Below are 16,004 nucleotides of genomic sequence, written 5' to 3'. Positions count from 1 at the left end.
AACGTCCCACGCCCCCGGCGTAGTTCATTTTCCTTCCATCACGCAGCGCGTGATCAATGCTACGCCGCGCGTGGCACTAGTCAGAGAGCAATCCTTTCTTGATCAAAGCTTCACGCCGCGCGTGATAGGCATCACGTCGCGCGTGATCAGAGTGAAAACTTGGGCTCTCTGAGACCCTCATCACGTGGCGCGTGATGGGGTACGCCCCCAGCGTAGTTCAAATGAGATTTTTCCTGCATATTTTCCTGCTTTCTTGTGTATCAAGTAATCTTGTTTCCGAGCCGATTTTCTCTTGATTTATTGCTTAAAAACTCTAAAATAAGTCTAATGTTCCTCAAATAAGCATGGATTATTAGAGTGTGACGATACGTCATCAAGTATTGTAAAGAGTTGTTTTAAGTTTATTAGATTAGATTTATTTTTAAAATAACTTTTCATGGGATACAAGGATAAATGAATTTTGTTTTTCTAGATATATAAAACAGGTTGCGCTCTTTGTGGGACTTAACCCAACACCTCACGGCACGAGTTGACAACAGCAATGCACCACCTGTGTCCGCGTTCCCGAAGGCACTCCTGTCTTTCAAGAGGATTCACGGCATGTCAAGCCATGGTAAGGTTCTTCGCTTTGCATCGAATTAAACCACATGCTCCACCGCTTATGCGGCCCCCATCAATTTCTTTGAGTTTCATTCTTGCAAACGTACTCACCAGACGGGATACTTAACGCGGTAGCTACAATATTGCACGGGTGGATACGCATAGCCACTGTTAGATTAACATTTAAATATTCTCGTGAAGAATATTATTTATAATATGAAGGTTAGTTAATACGGTAATTTTTTTTTTTTACACAAGGTTAGTTAATAATTATAATATATTTTTTGTCCTGATTTAAATTGGTGTGAATATTCATTCATTTTAATCGGTTTTTTTCTCATCACTTACATGAAAGTGAAAGTGCAAAAGTACCGTGGAATGACTTACGCGTAGGCGTAACCCAGGTGGTTAAGTTAAGGCAAAAGCACCGTCTCCTTCACTTCACCTAATTCATCTTCTTCTTCCCAAAAATCATTCCTTCTTCCGATTCTCAATTCTCTCAATTTTCAATCACACCAAACCCTAACAATCAACCATGGCACCACCACCACCACCGGCGATCCAATCGCCGAATCCAGAAGAAATCCAACAATTCCTAAGCTCCGTTCTCTCACAACGCGGTCCATCAGCAGTACCATACGCAGAAGACACTAAATGGCTTATCCGTCAACATCTTCTCACTCTCATCACAGCTTTCCCTTCTCTTGAACCCAAAACCGCCACTTTCACTCACAACGACGGCCGCACCGTTAATCTCCTCCAAGCCGACGGAACTATTCCGATGACATACCAATCCGTCACATACAATATCCCCGTTGTTATTTGGCTCATGGAATCTTACCCTCGTCATCCACCTTGTGTTTATGTTAACCCTACCAGAGACATGATTATCAAACGCCCTCATCCTCATGTTAATCCTTCTGGTTTAGTTTCTGTTCCTTATTTGCATAATTGGGTTTACCCTAGTGCTACTTTGGTTGATCTTGTTTTATCTTTGAGTGTTATTTTTGGTCGTGATCCTCCTCTTTATTCCCAACGTAGACCTAGTAATAATAACCCTAATCCTAATCCTAATCCTAATCAAAACCCTATTGTTAATCCTCATCATAATCATCATCCTAATCCAAATATCAATCAAAGTTCTAATTTTGCAGCTGTTTCTTCATCTGGGTATGTTCATCCTGCTAGGAATAATAATTACCCTCCTTCGCCTTATTCGCCTTCGCCTGTGCGGCCTGCTCATACTGAGGATCCAACTGAGGTTTTCAAAAGGAATGCTATTAATAAGCTTGTGGAGATGGTGCATAATGATGTTACGAATTTGAGGAAGACGAGGGAAGCTGAAATGGAGGGTTTGTTTAGTTTGCAAGGGGTTTTGAAGCAGCGTGAGGAGGTTTTGAATAAGGGTGTGAAGGAAATGCAAGAGGAGATGGAGGGTTTGGAACAGCAGCTTCAGATGGTTTTGATGAATACTGATGTTTTGGAGGGTTGGTTGAGGGATAATCAAGGGAAGAAGATGAGTTTGGAGAATGTTGAGGATGCTTTTGAGTGTGTGGATGTGCTTTCTAAACAGATGCTTGAGTCTACTGCTGCTGATTTGGCTATTGAAGATACACTTTATGCGTTGGATAAAGGTGTTCAGGTTGGAGCTGTACCGTTTGATCAGTACATGAGGAGTGTCAGGGTGTTGTCGAGGGAGCAGTTCTTTCACCGAGCTATGGCTGCTAAAGTTAGAGCTGCTCAGTTGCAGGCTCAGGTTGCTAATATGGCTGCAAGGAATCATCATTATGGTAGCTGAGGATACAATGGCTAGGTTTGTATCTGAAGTTATGGAACCGTTCATTGTTAGTTCTGTTTGGTATAGATTGATATTTGTTTCTGCTTCTGTCCAATAGCATAAATTCGCAGCTCCTTGTGCCTTGAATAACTTAGAGATTTTTACGGGCACGAGGCTGCACTGTTGTTCTTATACAAATTTAATGATATGATTTTGGTTAAAATTTTGTTTAAAATTTTAAAGGTATACATGCTATGGATCATAGGTTTGTCCCTCGTAGTTTAAAAACAAACATTGGGTATATATTGTAACACTCCATGTCAATTGTCTAGAATATTGACAGGGATAACATAATGGAATCCGAATACAATAAAATTACAGAGTAAATTGTTCGGAAAATTCATAAATACATAAATCCATCATTAGGTACAAGAAATGAATTTCCATTACACAACGGAGATAATCCGGTGAAATACACATAACAGATTAATCTAACTAACAAGGCAGAAGCTAATAGCATATATCATCTATCATCTATCATCTTCAATCCTCAGCTTCTTCTTACTCATGTCTTGCATAATCTGTTTGTCTGTAAAAAAAAAAATAAAAGGAGTGGGATGAGACTTAAAGCCTCAGTGAGTCCCACCTATCTTAGGGTGGTACTAATATCTTATTGTCTTGACAATTGATCAAACATATTTATATACATATCCATTCCACAATTATTTTCAGTATAATGCAAATAAAGTGTGACACAATTAATTGTCTGAGTTGATTTTACGGAATAATTCGAGGTGAGTAGTCTCGAACCATTCCTTTACATACCCGGCTAAATTCCCTATCATATCAGGGCTAAAGCGTACGGTCATACCTCATCTTATCGTTGTGTGAAATTCTATGTAGAATCTCAATCCAGCTCCAACCCCTACATAAGGAAGTCTTTCTGGTGCCTTATAGACCACAACTTAACATTTTATTCATTATAAACATTTAGCATTAGAAATCCAACACTTGTGGCCCAAAGTCCACTACATTTCAAGATCAACTGTCAATATTCTTACCTGTCCTGAATTAACTTATAATACATCTAGTCCATAGTATTTTGTTTGTTTTCCCTACCCAACCTATGCAATTTCTTAAGCTAACAACTATATTTTTCATTCCTAAAAGATCTTGTTCCATTAGGGACGTTACGGTGTTCCAAAAGCGTCCGGAAACGCAAAACAGTGCAAACGGGGCTGCTGGATATGCTTCAGGCGCAGGAACAGTGTGGGAAACGCTGTCATTCGTGTTCCCAGCACAGTGGTCTGCGCCACAGATGCAGAGGGCAGAATGCCTAGGTGCCAAGTTTCCTGCAAAATATTCAGTTTGTACCATTATCCTCACACAGTCCTAGCCTTACTCTAGATGCATTTTAGTGACAATTTAGGCCAACAGGTAGTAGCACAACAAGGGGAAAGGAGTCACATACATTAATAACAATCATGCATCAACATTTACACAAATTTTGAGAGAATTAAACTAGGGTACTATTCTCATCAAGTAACAATTATTATGAGTTCATTCTATTTCTAAACTACCCAAAACCCAATTCTCCATGAGAATAGACGGGGAACTAATTGGTAGGGAATCTATCTATGGAACTCACCTCATTCCGTTGATGAAAATCCTTGAGTGAATCCGAGATTCCAACATATTTTCTACGTTTATGCATCAGTTCGTGTGACTCGAACATGTAGAAACCCGCAGCCAAAAATCCTGCAACTTTACAGCATCAGAACCCCATCTTTAAACACATCTCTGGACTTCGTTACCAAGGTAAAACCTATGAAAGGGGTACTCAAACTGTAGGGAAATTCGTCCCGATTCTGAGAATTCAACAACCATTCAAATCTGGGTTACATGGTGACAGTTATCACTCAAATACTAGCAGTAGGTCCATACGAATTTTTCATAATTTACCTCCAATACTTGGAATACTCCAACCCAAAGCAAGATTAATGAATACAAGCCTCAAGATTGAATAAGAATTCTGAATTTTGGCAAAATAAGGACATTAATTAAAAGGGAATCTTAGGGTTCAATGGTGAAAGAACAAGAGAAACAAAAGAATCAATTTTCATTCATACCTTAACTTTCCTTTGGTATAAATTGATGGATTGAAACCTTAATTCGTACATGCATGCTCCAAATGAAAGATAAATTGAGCTTGGTCTATCCAAATGGTGGTTTCGACTGTGACATATGGGAGGGGAGAAAGAATCAGAGCTGAAACCTCTATCTACCAAGTTGCAATGATAATGGGTGGAGAGAAAAAGGTATATGCAAGGCTTGATTGTTGAAGGATTTAGAGGAATTGAATAATGGAGTTTTATGGTGGTGGAGGGAGTGGTTCGGTTTGACAGAGAAAGAATGGAGGAGATTGTGATTTCTTCACTATAACTTATCTCTTTTATTACTCATATTTTTAAATGGTCAAAAGTCTACATTGCCCCTCATGCTTCAATATTATAATTTGTGCCCTTTACTAGTTGTAAATACTTAATTTTCCACTAAAACTTCATAATTGGGTTCTCTAAATAATAATGTTATTATTAACTAGAGTTGGGTCGTTACATATATTATGATGGGTATATATATATTCTGTTTGCTTTGATTGATGCCTTGACTGTCGGAAATTACTCATTCTAACTAATTATCAAGACGGCAAGACTTTGTTTGTTTTCAATTTTCATGGTAGAAACTTCCCTGCATTTACTTTTAAAAGTATTTTCAAAGAATTGTATGCCTTAGTTTTTGTGTATTGTGTTTGACAAAGTATCTATTTTCACTGGCTTCTGGCTTTTGATAATTGAACAGACTTAAACATTTTTGGGGCCTCTTTGAGAAGGAACAGTAATGCTGTTGGTTAAATTAGGATGCTCAGTTGGTCTTTTACCAACAGTACTAGATTACCAATGGTAGCTTAGGACTTTGCTGCTCTTGTATTTGTTTGGATTGCATAAAATTGAACAAGTTTGGTCACAGATATTTGAATTTGATTTTTTCATATTGCATGAGCTTTTTATGTTGTATGAGTTTTACATTCAGCATTTTGGTAGAATGATCAATCCAAATGCACCCTTCTGTACGCTTCACTGTCTGTGTGTGGTCTAGAAATTATTTATTTTAAGTTCACAAGGAATTGTGAAATGTGTATGGTAAAAGAAATACTAAGAATTGTTTTCTCATACAAAACATGTTCACTGAACAGGTTGTTCAATTTCATAACCATCTTTTTTCTGTATAAAAAAAAAAGATATATAGATGAATGTGGTGGTGGGTTTTTCGTGCATTTGGCCATTGGGCTACTGGAATGCAGATTTGCTGCTTCAGTGTTCATGGTATACATGCTTATCAAGTTAAGACATGTTCAAGAAGAGGGGATTTGGTTGTTATTTTTAGAGTTAAATAGGTATATAACTTCAATGTAGAATTGTTAGTTTGGTTACATTTGTTTGCTGGATTATAGAGATGTTCAGCATGGCACAAATAGATGCGCTTTTCATCTGCAGGGCCAAAATACGTGTGTGAATTAGATCTTCCTAGGATTATAAAAGAGGCTAGCTTAAGCACAATCCATTTCTTAGTACTTTTCTTTGTTGAAAATTTTATCTTTTCTTTTTCTGCTATTTGATAAAATGACATGGAAAATTGAAAAAGGATTGTTTGTTGGTGTAGATTGATGTTATGATTCAGAGGAAGTGGTAGTTTGTTTGCTGCTTGTTTAGACTTTGTGAGTTAACTCGGTCGCTCTTAAATTATACTGGTAGGCACAGCCAAGCAGTGTTATGTGTACAGTGTACCTATGATGAAATAGGATGGACGGAGAAAAATATGTTCATCATTTTGATTATTTGCCAAATGTGTTTGTTTGCACCTAAAATAAAATAGTTCATATTTAGTGCCTAACTAAACTGGTCTAACAAAACAAAAATCAAAATAGAAAACTAAACTGTTGTCTTTGCTGTCTGTCCTATGAAATTTCCTTTTTGCGTAGGCCATTGCTAATGCGTCCCACTAATTTGGAATATTGGTTTTAGATGCTGCTAATAAGTGATAAGTGAATGGCACGTTTCTTGTTTGTATTGTTTCGAAAGGAACTTGGATACACTTGTGGGATTTTTGTTGTATATATACAAGGTTAGTTCTATGGTACATAAATAGAATAAATATTACAATCACGAGCCTTGCCGTCACCGTTTCACCAAATATACCACTCTTAATCTAATTTCAGCCGCGATTTCACTCGCCGCTTGTATTCTCTCCTAGGAAGCTCCATCAAGGTTCCTTGTGAGTGTTTGTTTGTCTCTCCTAGGAAGCTCCGTCAAGCCTCCTTGTGGGTGTTTTGGTTTTCTTTCCAATTGGGGTTTTGCTCCTCTTGCCCTGTAGGTGATCTGAATCAATTATGCAAAGATTCTACTTCTTCAATCTGGTATGCTTCCTATTTATTGAGTCGGTGATTTGGTTATATTGGATTTTTGTCTTGAATTTTGATCTATTGAGTCCCCCTTTTTGTCATGGTGATATTTTAATTGATCAATTTGCATACAAGGGTCAGATATGGTTTATTGGGATCTCTACCATGCCTATTTTCAAGTTCAGGAGGTCTGTAACAAAAAAGAGAATCACTAGTTTGGTAAATGAGTATTATTAGCTGGAACTGTCGGGGCCTCGGTAACCCGAATGCAGTTCTTAATTTGAAATTCCTTATCCGAAAATATAAACCGGATATATTGATATTGTATGAGACCTTAGTTCATTCAAATAAAACAGAAGAGTTGCGTTATGTATTGGGTTTTGATTCCTGTTTTACCGTGGATCGTGAAGGGAGGGGAGGAGGACTGGCAGTATTTTGGCACAAACAGTCCAATTGTTCTATTTCTAATTTTTCTCAAAATCATATTGATATGGAGGTTGTTGATGCTAGACGAGGAACTTGGCGTCTTACAGGTTTTTATGGTTATCCAGGTGGTAGTAGAAGAAGAGATTCATGGAACTTCCTTAGACATTTGTCTCATGTGTCTAATATACCGTGGTGCATTATTGGTGATTTCAATGATATTCTCTCCTCGGATGAAAAAAAAGGTAGAGTTGATAGGCCAAATTGGTTGATAAACGGCTTTCGTGATGCAGTTCTTGACTCCGGCCTGATCGATATACACATGGAGGGATATCAATTTACATGGTTCAAAAGTCTTGGTACTGATCGCGCTGTGGAAGAGAAACTTGATAGAGCTATGTCTAGCGAAGAATGGTGTCAATCATTTCGTGATGCTAGACTAGAATGCTTGACTGTTACATCATCAGACCATTACCCCTTATGGCTTGTTCGTGATCCAGTCCGAATTTATCCTAGATCGGATCGCAAATTTATGTTTGAGAATGCGTGGCTAGTGGATTCGGAGTTTGACAGTATCGTGAGGAGTTGCTGGCAAAATACTGGTGTTGATGGTGTTGTGCAAAAACTTGATATGTGTGCTGCAACCATGTCTCAGTGGAGTAAAGACAATTTCCAAAACCTTCGCAGAGAAATTGATAAATGTCATAAGAGATTAGAAAGAGCCCGAGGTCAGGTTGATTCTTCCAATGTTAATTACTTTAATGCTTTAAAGAAGAGATTATCTTCCCTTCTAGTAAAAGATGATCTTTTTTGGAGACAAAGAGCTAAAATTTTTTGGTACAAAGATGGTGATTTGAACACTAAATACTTTCATGCATTTGCAACTGCTCGAAAAAAGGTTAATAAAATTGTTTCTCTAGAAAATACCAATGGGGCTGTTTGTAGTAATTCAGATGAACTGAATGTTATTGCTAAAGAATATTTTGTCGAGTTGTTCCAGAAGCAGACAAGCTCACGTGATGCAGTCCTAAATGTTATTTCTAGATCGGTAACAAGTGACGATAATGCTGCTCTAACAGCTCCATTTATGCTTGAAGAATTCAGAGAGGCGATGTTTTCTATGCAGGTGGATAAATGTCCTGGTCCAGATGGTTTTAATCCGGGTTTTTATCAACACTTTTGGGATATGTGTGGGACTGAAATATACAATGCAGGCTGCCACTGGCTAGAGTCAGGCATGTTTCCAGAAAATTTAAACTCCACAAATATTACTCTTATTCCTAAAGGTGATGTTCAAACTTCTATGAAGGATTGGAGACCTATTGCTTTATGTAATGTGTTATACAAAGTGGTTGCTAAGGTGCTCGCCAATAGATTGAAATTTATTCTGGATAAATGCATATCTGAGAATCAATCCGCTTTTGTTCCAGGGCGTTCTATTCTTGACAATGCAATGGCTGCCATCGAGCTAGTCCACTACATGAAATCTAAAACGCGTGGCCGAGTTGGTGAAGTGGCTCTCAAGCTAGATATTAGCAAAGCATATGACAGAATAGATTGGGACTACCTCAGGGACGTCCTCTCAGCTATGGGTTTTTCTCATAAATGGATATCTTGGATTATGCTATGTGTGGAAACTGTTGATTATTCGGTGATTATTAACGGCAATGTAGTAGGGCCAATCGTTCCAGGCCGAGGTTTGCGCCAGGGAGACCCTCTCTCACCTTACTTATTTATCATTTGTGCTGAAGGTTTATCAGCATTGATCAGAAAAGCAGAAACTAGAGGGGACATACATGGAGTTAAAATTTGTAGAAATGCTCCTATTATCTCTCATCTTCTCTTCGCAGATGACTGTTTTATGTTTTTTAAAGCATCTGACCAGGAGGCGTTGGCTATGAAGAACATTCTTGCTATATATGAAGAGGCCTCTGGTCAATCCATCAATTTGCAAAAATCTGAATTCTATTGTAGCCGTAATGTTGCTGCTTCTGTTAAAGACTCTGTTGCATCCATCTTAGGAGTGCAACAAGTATTAGGAACTGGTAAATATCTTGGGCTCCCGTCGATGGTGGGTAGGAGTAGAAAATCCACTTTCAAGTTTATCAAAGACAGGATTTGGAAAAAAATATCTTCTTGGAGCAGTAAATGTTTATCTCAAGCAGGCAGAGAGATTTTAATCAAATCGGTCCTACAATCAATCCCGTCCTATGTTATGAGCATATTTCTAATTCCATCCTCCCTTTGTGATGAGATTGAGAAGATGATGAACTCGTTTTGGTGGGGACATAACAAGGAGCAGTCTAAAGGTATTCATTGGCTATCTTGGGATCGTTTGTCAATGCCCAAGAATGTGGGTGGCTTGGGGTTTAAAAGTATTAGTGCTTTTAATTATGCAATGCTCGGAAAACAAGCCTGGAAATTCATGACTAATTCAGGTAGTTTAATCACTCGTCTTTTCAAAGCTAGATACTTTCCTAGAAGTGATTTTCTTCAGTCTAGCATTGGTCACAACCCAAGTTATGTTTGGCGAAGTATTTGGAGTGCAAAGTTCATTGTTCGTGATGGTTACAAGTGGAGCATTGGGTCAGGTCACAATATTTCTATATGGGACCAACAATGGCTTGTTAATGGTGTTGTGATTTCTAAGCCACCGAACTTGGCAGAGGAACTTCACCAGCTGAATGTTTCAGACCTGTTTGGTGATGATGGTAAGCATTGGGATGTTAATTTAGTGAATTCTTTGTTTGATGCCTCAGTTGCAGATATGGTGTTGAGAACCCCTCTTTTTAATTCAGTTAATCATGATAAGATAATTTGGAGACATGAAAAGGATGGAACATATTCCGTCAAGAGCGCTTATCGACAATGCGTTGAGAATATCCTTGATACAACTCATCTTCAAGTTTCTGGCAACTGGAGTTTTCTTTGGAAAGCTAGAATCCCTCCTAAAATTAAAAATTTCATTTGGCGTCTGTGTAGAAATTGTGTTCCAACTAGAGCTCGCCTTAAACAAAAGGGTGTTAATTGCTCTGATATGTGTGTGATATGTAACGAATTAGTTGAGGATAGTACACATCTTTTTTTCTATTGCAGGAATAGCATTCAAATTTGGCAGAGGTGTGGGTTGTGGCATCAAGTTCAACATTCCTTAAACACTACTACAAGTGTATCAGGATGTGTGCTTGAACTAGCACAACATATGGCAGCAGACCACTTTTCACTCTTCTCAGTTTTGCTTTGGAGTATTTGGCAACATATGAACAATAAATTGTGGAGAAATGAAGTAGAATCGGTCAATGTTGTGTGTGATCGTGGCATTAATCTCTTAACAAGTTGGAACCAAGCACAAGAAATGAAACAAAAGCAAAGTAGAATTCAACCAACTATAGCGGGTACTAGGTGGTCCAAACCATCTATTGGAAGGTACAAATGCAATATAGATGCATCCTTCTCCACTATTCTCAACAAAGTGGGTATAGGAGTATGCATTAGAGATGATCAAGGAAGTTTTGTACTTGCTAAGACGGAATGGTTCTCTCCAATTATGAATGTGGACACTGGTGAGGCGTTGGGATTGTTGCATGCCATGAAATGGATTCAAGATTTACAACTGGAGCATGTGGATTTCGAGCTTGACTCACAAATTGTTGTAACTAAATTTCATAGTAAGAATAGAGATGAGTCTGAGCTTGGTGATATTATTAAGGATTGTAGGACCATGTTTAGCACACATTTTAGAAACTCTCGGGTTGAGTTTATTAGGAGACAAGCCAATGAGGTCGCTCATGTATTAGCAAGAGAGGCCACATCCTTAGCTAGTTTCCACATTTTTATTGATGTTCCCCTTTGTATTCGTGATATTATTATGAATGAAATGGAGTAGATACTTTACGTTAAAAAAAAAGTTATTTTTTATTACTGGATCAATGACTCACCATCAGATCAATTATCAATATATATCTTTTGGTTGAATTAAATGAGATATGAGATTTATTGTTGTGTATGATGCAATATTATATTTTTACTTATTAGTTATTACTTGTGACAAAACCTTTAAAATTATGGAATGCTTGTCACGGAGTTGATTGATGATATCAAATAAAATTAAATAATTTGAAAATGGTAGATGAAAAATGTAGAAATGATAAATAATTACACTTTTTCCTAACAAAAACAAATAATTATTCACAATTTTATTTATGCACGTAACAAGGATGTTGGAATCAAGCGATTCTTCTGTCTTTCATCTATTTTATGTTGTTTTCTCATTTCTTTCCAATTAGATAAAGTTATCTTTACTTCTTTATTTACTTTTTTTAACCAAACAAACTTAATTCATATCATTAACTAATAAATGTTCAATACATAATGGAATAATTTCAAATCTATGGAAACTAGTCCAAACATTGGTCGCCCTAGCAAGAGTATGAGCAACCAAATTCGTTTGTCTCCTAACAAACTTAACTTCAAAGTTTACATAAGAAGATGACATAAGAAGAATAATGTCGTTACTTTTTACTTGATCGTCAATAAAAGTAGAATTTTTTTTTTTTTTGCTTTCTATTTATTTAGCATATATCTTTTTTCAACAAACTATATATATACACTTGTGCATAAAACATGAAGAAATGGATATGGAAGTTACTGATAGTGGTGAAAAGGAAAATGAGATGCAGGTGAACACATACATGAATTTAAACCATTGTTGATGTGGATGAAGACTTGCTAAGCAAGAAACCAAATGAGTGATTCATGTTTTCTATATGATAGGCTGCAAAAAGAGGTTATTAAATTGAGGAAATCTTGTGAAACCAAATACAGTAGTTTTCAATCTAAAGATGGAGAAATTAAGGTAATACTAACCAATGTTTTAAAACCCGGCCCGGTGATCGACCCGGTCAAAGTACTGGTTCACTGGTTTACTGGTCGGACCAGTGGGTCACTGGTCGGACCGCATAACTACTAACCCGGTCTATAAAATATATTTATGTCTTAAATTTTATTAATTATAAAATTATTCCATAAAAATATTAACCACAATTCATAAATTTTAAGAAAAACACAATTTTTTTTTGTGAGAAGAGAAAAACACAATTAATAACAAACAAAAAATAATGTATTTTACCAATACATAATAGATATATGTGGTTTTTGAAGGAAGAATAAATGTATGTGTTTTTTGAAGGAAGAAGAAATATATATGTGTGTGTTCTTTCAAAAAGAAAAAATCGTTAAATATATATATATATTATCTTGCACATCCTAATCATACAAGTTCAGTTGGCCTGGTGGTAAATTAAGCCAACTTTATGCATAGGTTCCGTGTTCAATTCCTGTGGCCAACATTTGGTCATTTTTATGAAATTTTAATTTAAATTTAAACCGGTCCGGTTCTGTTCGGGTTACACGGTTCACCGGTTTGACCGTAGACCCGGCCGGGTCACTCCGGGTTTTCCGGTTTATTTGCAGAACCGGTTCTGCGTGTTGATTGGCCCGTCAACTCCTCCGGTTCCCGGCCGGACCGGTCCGACCGGCCGGTCCGGTCCAGTTTTTAAAACTATGATACTAACTATTGTGCCTTTGCCACTTCCACCAAAAGGTTCTCTGCTTTTGTAGTGAGGCTATTGGCTAATACATGTTAACTAACAAGTTTGTTCCATCAACATATCTGAGAAATTAATTCAATTCAATGTAATATTAGGTATCGGTGTCGGACATCGACGCATACCCGACACCGGGAAACATTTAATTCAAGAAGTGTACGTGCTCGATTAAATAAACTTAAATAATTTGAAAATAATAGATGGAGGAAAAAGTAGAATTCATAAATAATTAGACATTTTTTCCTAACAAAAAGACAAATAATGATTCAAAACTATAGATTTATTTATATCCATAACAATAAATGTTGGAAACTATTGTATTGATTTAGTTCATCAATAAGCTACAAGAAAATAAACAAATAGAGAGAAAATTTACAAAAAAAAATAAGAGTCAATAATTGAACAAACATCCTCTGCATGATGTTGTATGACCCATAAAGAAAACAATCATCATCACTTTGTTTAATGTTACTGCCAAAACACTAATTGTGCCCTATTGAATGTGGAAGTTTTCTCTCCCGATCCCCTCATTTCTTTTCTACCCCCTGAATTTCCGTTTTTGCCCTTGGGGGTACTGCGGTTTATAGAAACCTTAGTACCCACCCCGCCCCATACCCACATACTATATATTTATTTATTTTATTTATATTATTATATAATAATATATGTATATCAATTTTAAAAAATAAAACACTATTAAACTATTACATATTTTTAATAAAAATGTTTATTTATAACATAATGCAAACACAATAAAAAAAAAATGCAAACGCAATATGAATATGTCAACATATATGAAATTTAACACAAAAGGTTATTAATACTTTTTTTATATTAGGGTTATTAATAAATTTGTTTATAGTTTTCACGAGTCCACGTTGAAATCTTTGAAATTTTTTAAATTTTATTAAAGTGATATAATATTTTATAATTGATCGTTTTATTTATAGCAAAAGTATGGGTAATGAGTACAGGTACTTAAGTACCCATATGATATGGGCACGGATACAAATGTTGTTACCTACACGGATATAGGGATGGGTACGTGTAATTTTTTAAATTGCGGATATGGAGATGAATACTATAGTACCCAATCCATTGTCATCCATAATTTTAATCCACTAATAAATTTCTATATTTTTACATGCACTTTCTCTTTCCAATAAATTTAATATATTATTAACTACAAAATAATAATTTAATATGTGATGTAAAAAAAAAACATTTGTTTTTTCAAATATATAGCAATTCTAATTTAGATTTTGGCATTGACGAGGGTAGCAGTAAATAAAAAAAGGCTTAATTAGTATAATGGTCTCTTAAAGACATTTCAAGTTTCAAAATGGCCCCTTAATGAAAAAAAATCTCGTCTAAGTCCCTTAAAGATACATCTGTTAGTCATAACGGTCTTTTCCGTTACTTTTTAACTTTAAATGTCTTAGGTGGACCAATATTATCGATGGTCCACCATAGACCTCATTAATTTTTTTAATTTAAAACATTTGATTTTTTTATGAAAAAATACCATTGAATATCTAAGGTGCATTGTATCTGCATGTGAACTACCAAAACTTAGTACTTCTTCACCCTCCTTCTTCGTCAATTTCATCAAACAACCCCCATTTTTTCAAATAACAAACCCAGAAAGAAAAAAAAGTAAAACAAATCCAAAATTAAAAAATACAACTCTTTCTCATTTCAGATATGAATTTCTGGTTTCACTCAAAAAAATTATGGTTCCAGATCTGAAATTCTGAATTTTTTAAACCTTCATCTTGCCCATTCAATGTTAATGCAACCTTCATTGGCTCCCATTCTCTTGGGGTTTTTGTGGATCACTTAAGATAATGTGAGTTCTACAAGAATTATACTTGCTTGTTGTTTTGGTGCTTCTGTTGGATGTATGTACGGTGTACCCTTGTGTTCTTGCATACAAATACACATAATTTGAACGTCCACTGTCTCAGCACACTTGAAGCTTTGCAGGAACATACTTGATGATTTATCTGAATTTTCCGAATCTGAATTTATGTGTTTGATTTTAATTTTCTGGGTTGATGAATATGAAGAACAAATGAAGAAAAAAAAAAGGATGTTGGTGGTACACTGTTAATAATAGTGGACTTAACAGGTTTTTGAAAAAATTGACGGAAATGATCATTTTGACTGACGGATATGCTTTTAAGGGACTAAAGTGAACCTTTTTTTCTTTAAGGGACCAATGTGAAATCTAAAATGTCTTTAAGGGACCATTTTACTAATTAAGCCATAAAAAAATTATAAGAAAACATGTTAAAAATTTGGGTTTCAATTTAAAAAATTATCCATTTTTGTAATAAATGTAAGATTTTTTCTACATACACCCTAAAAAAATCTGGTTACATCCCGGATGGACTAAAATACCCTTATAATAAATTAAATTTTCAATACAATCCAAAAAAACTTACGCCTTCTTGCCTCCATCTCCTTCCTCCTTAATTCACACCAAAAACCTCAAGCTGTCGTCGCCGTTCTCCGTCGCCGTACTCCGTCGCGTTCATCTCCAACTATGCTTTTGAAACTCAATTTGAAAGGTAAGTTTTTGAGTTACCAATTCATTCATGATTCTGCGATTTCTTTGAGTTCGATTGTGAATCTGCTGCAAGTTCCTTATGAAATTAGGTTGATCTTGAGTTTCATCTCTCAATTTTGATTTGTGTTTTGATTTTCTGGGTTTGAAGTGGTTAACGTGAATTCATTTTAGGTACAGACGTAAACTGCATTTATTTTTAGTAATGTGAGAAAGAATCCTAATGAACATTCACACTTTTTAGTGCACTCACCCCTCACGGGTTTAGGGTTCATCGTTCAAGATCATTGTGTAAGAAAACTCAGTTTACATTCACTAACCTAAGCAATAAAACATGAAATTTACCATGTTAAGAGTTCATCGTGCAAGAAAACATGAAATTTAGACGTAGGTTATGTAAACTCAATTTATATTCACTAACCTACACAACCTACACAATCGTGCAAGGAAAACATGATGAAATTTTCCATAAAAAATAAATAGAGAATGTCATAGAATTGAATGAGTATAAACTCACTAACCTCTTAATGAAATACATTCAAATTCGATCTTTATTTGAAATTAATGACA

At 35.9% G+C, this 16,004-nt stretch overlaps 2 protein-coding genes and 1 long non-coding RNA gene across 3 annotated transcripts; 2 read left to right on the top strand and 1 right to left on the bottom strand.

The window, feature by feature from the left end:
* The first annotated feature begins 912 nt into the window (after positions 1 to 912).
* Positions 913 to 2,600, top strand: LOC123913680 (protein ELC-like). Its single transcript, XM_045964497.1, has one exon. The coding sequence runs from the start codon at positions 1,136 to 1,138 to the stop codon at positions 2,396 to 2,398; it is 1,263 nt and encodes a 420-aa protein (XP_045820453.1). The 5' UTR covers positions 913 to 1,135; the 3' UTR covers positions 2,399 to 2,600.
* An 88-nt stretch (positions 2,601 to 2,688) lies between these two features.
* LOC123913682 lies at positions 2,689 to 4,818 on the bottom strand. Its single transcript, XR_006811690.1, has 3 exons — positions 4,507 to 4,818; positions 4,026 to 4,409; positions 2,689 to 2,966 (listed from the first exon to the last, which is right to left on the bottom strand). It is a non-coding gene; the product is annotated as an uncharacterized LOC123913682 (long non-coding RNA).
* A 2,241-nt stretch (positions 4,819 to 7,059) lies between these two features.
* On the top strand, positions 7,060 to 8,063 carry LOC123914831. Its single transcript, XM_045966000.1, has 2 exons — positions 7,060 to 7,987; positions 8,035 to 8,063. The coding sequence occupies exons 1-2, from the start codon at positions 7,060 to 7,062 to the stop codon at positions 8,061 to 8,063; spliced, it is 957 nt and encodes a 318-aa protein (XP_045821956.1).
* Positions 8,064 to 16,004: the final 7,941 nt, after the last annotated feature.

Source organism: Trifolium pratense, linkage group LG3, assembly GCF_020283565.1.
Source record: "Trifolium pratense cultivar HEN17-A07 linkage group LG3, ARS_RC_1.1, whole genome shotgun sequence".
In the NCBI taxonomy this organism is placed as follows: domain Eukaryota; kingdom Viridiplantae; phylum Streptophyta; class Magnoliopsida; order Fabales; family Fabaceae; genus Trifolium; species Trifolium pratense.
The sequence above is the reverse complement of the archived record's forward strand: the minus strand, read 5'-3'. Positions and strand labels throughout refer to the sequence as shown.

What these genes read in the sequence shown, in the direction of transcription:
- LOC123913680 (XM_045964497.1), top strand. Translation starts at nt 1,136, where the DNA reads ATGGCACCACCACCACCACCGGCGATCCAATCGCCGAATCCAGAAGAA.
- LOC123914831 (XM_045966000.1), top strand. Translation starts at nt 7,060, where the DNA reads ATGAGTATTATTAGCTGGAACTGTCGGGGCCTCGGTAACCCGAATGCA. An exon ending in GAGATTAGAAAGAGCCCGAG is followed by an intron (nt 7,988 to 8,034) that starts GTCAGGTTGATT and finishes GCTTTAAAGAAG; the next exon opens with AGATTATCTTCCCTTCTAGT.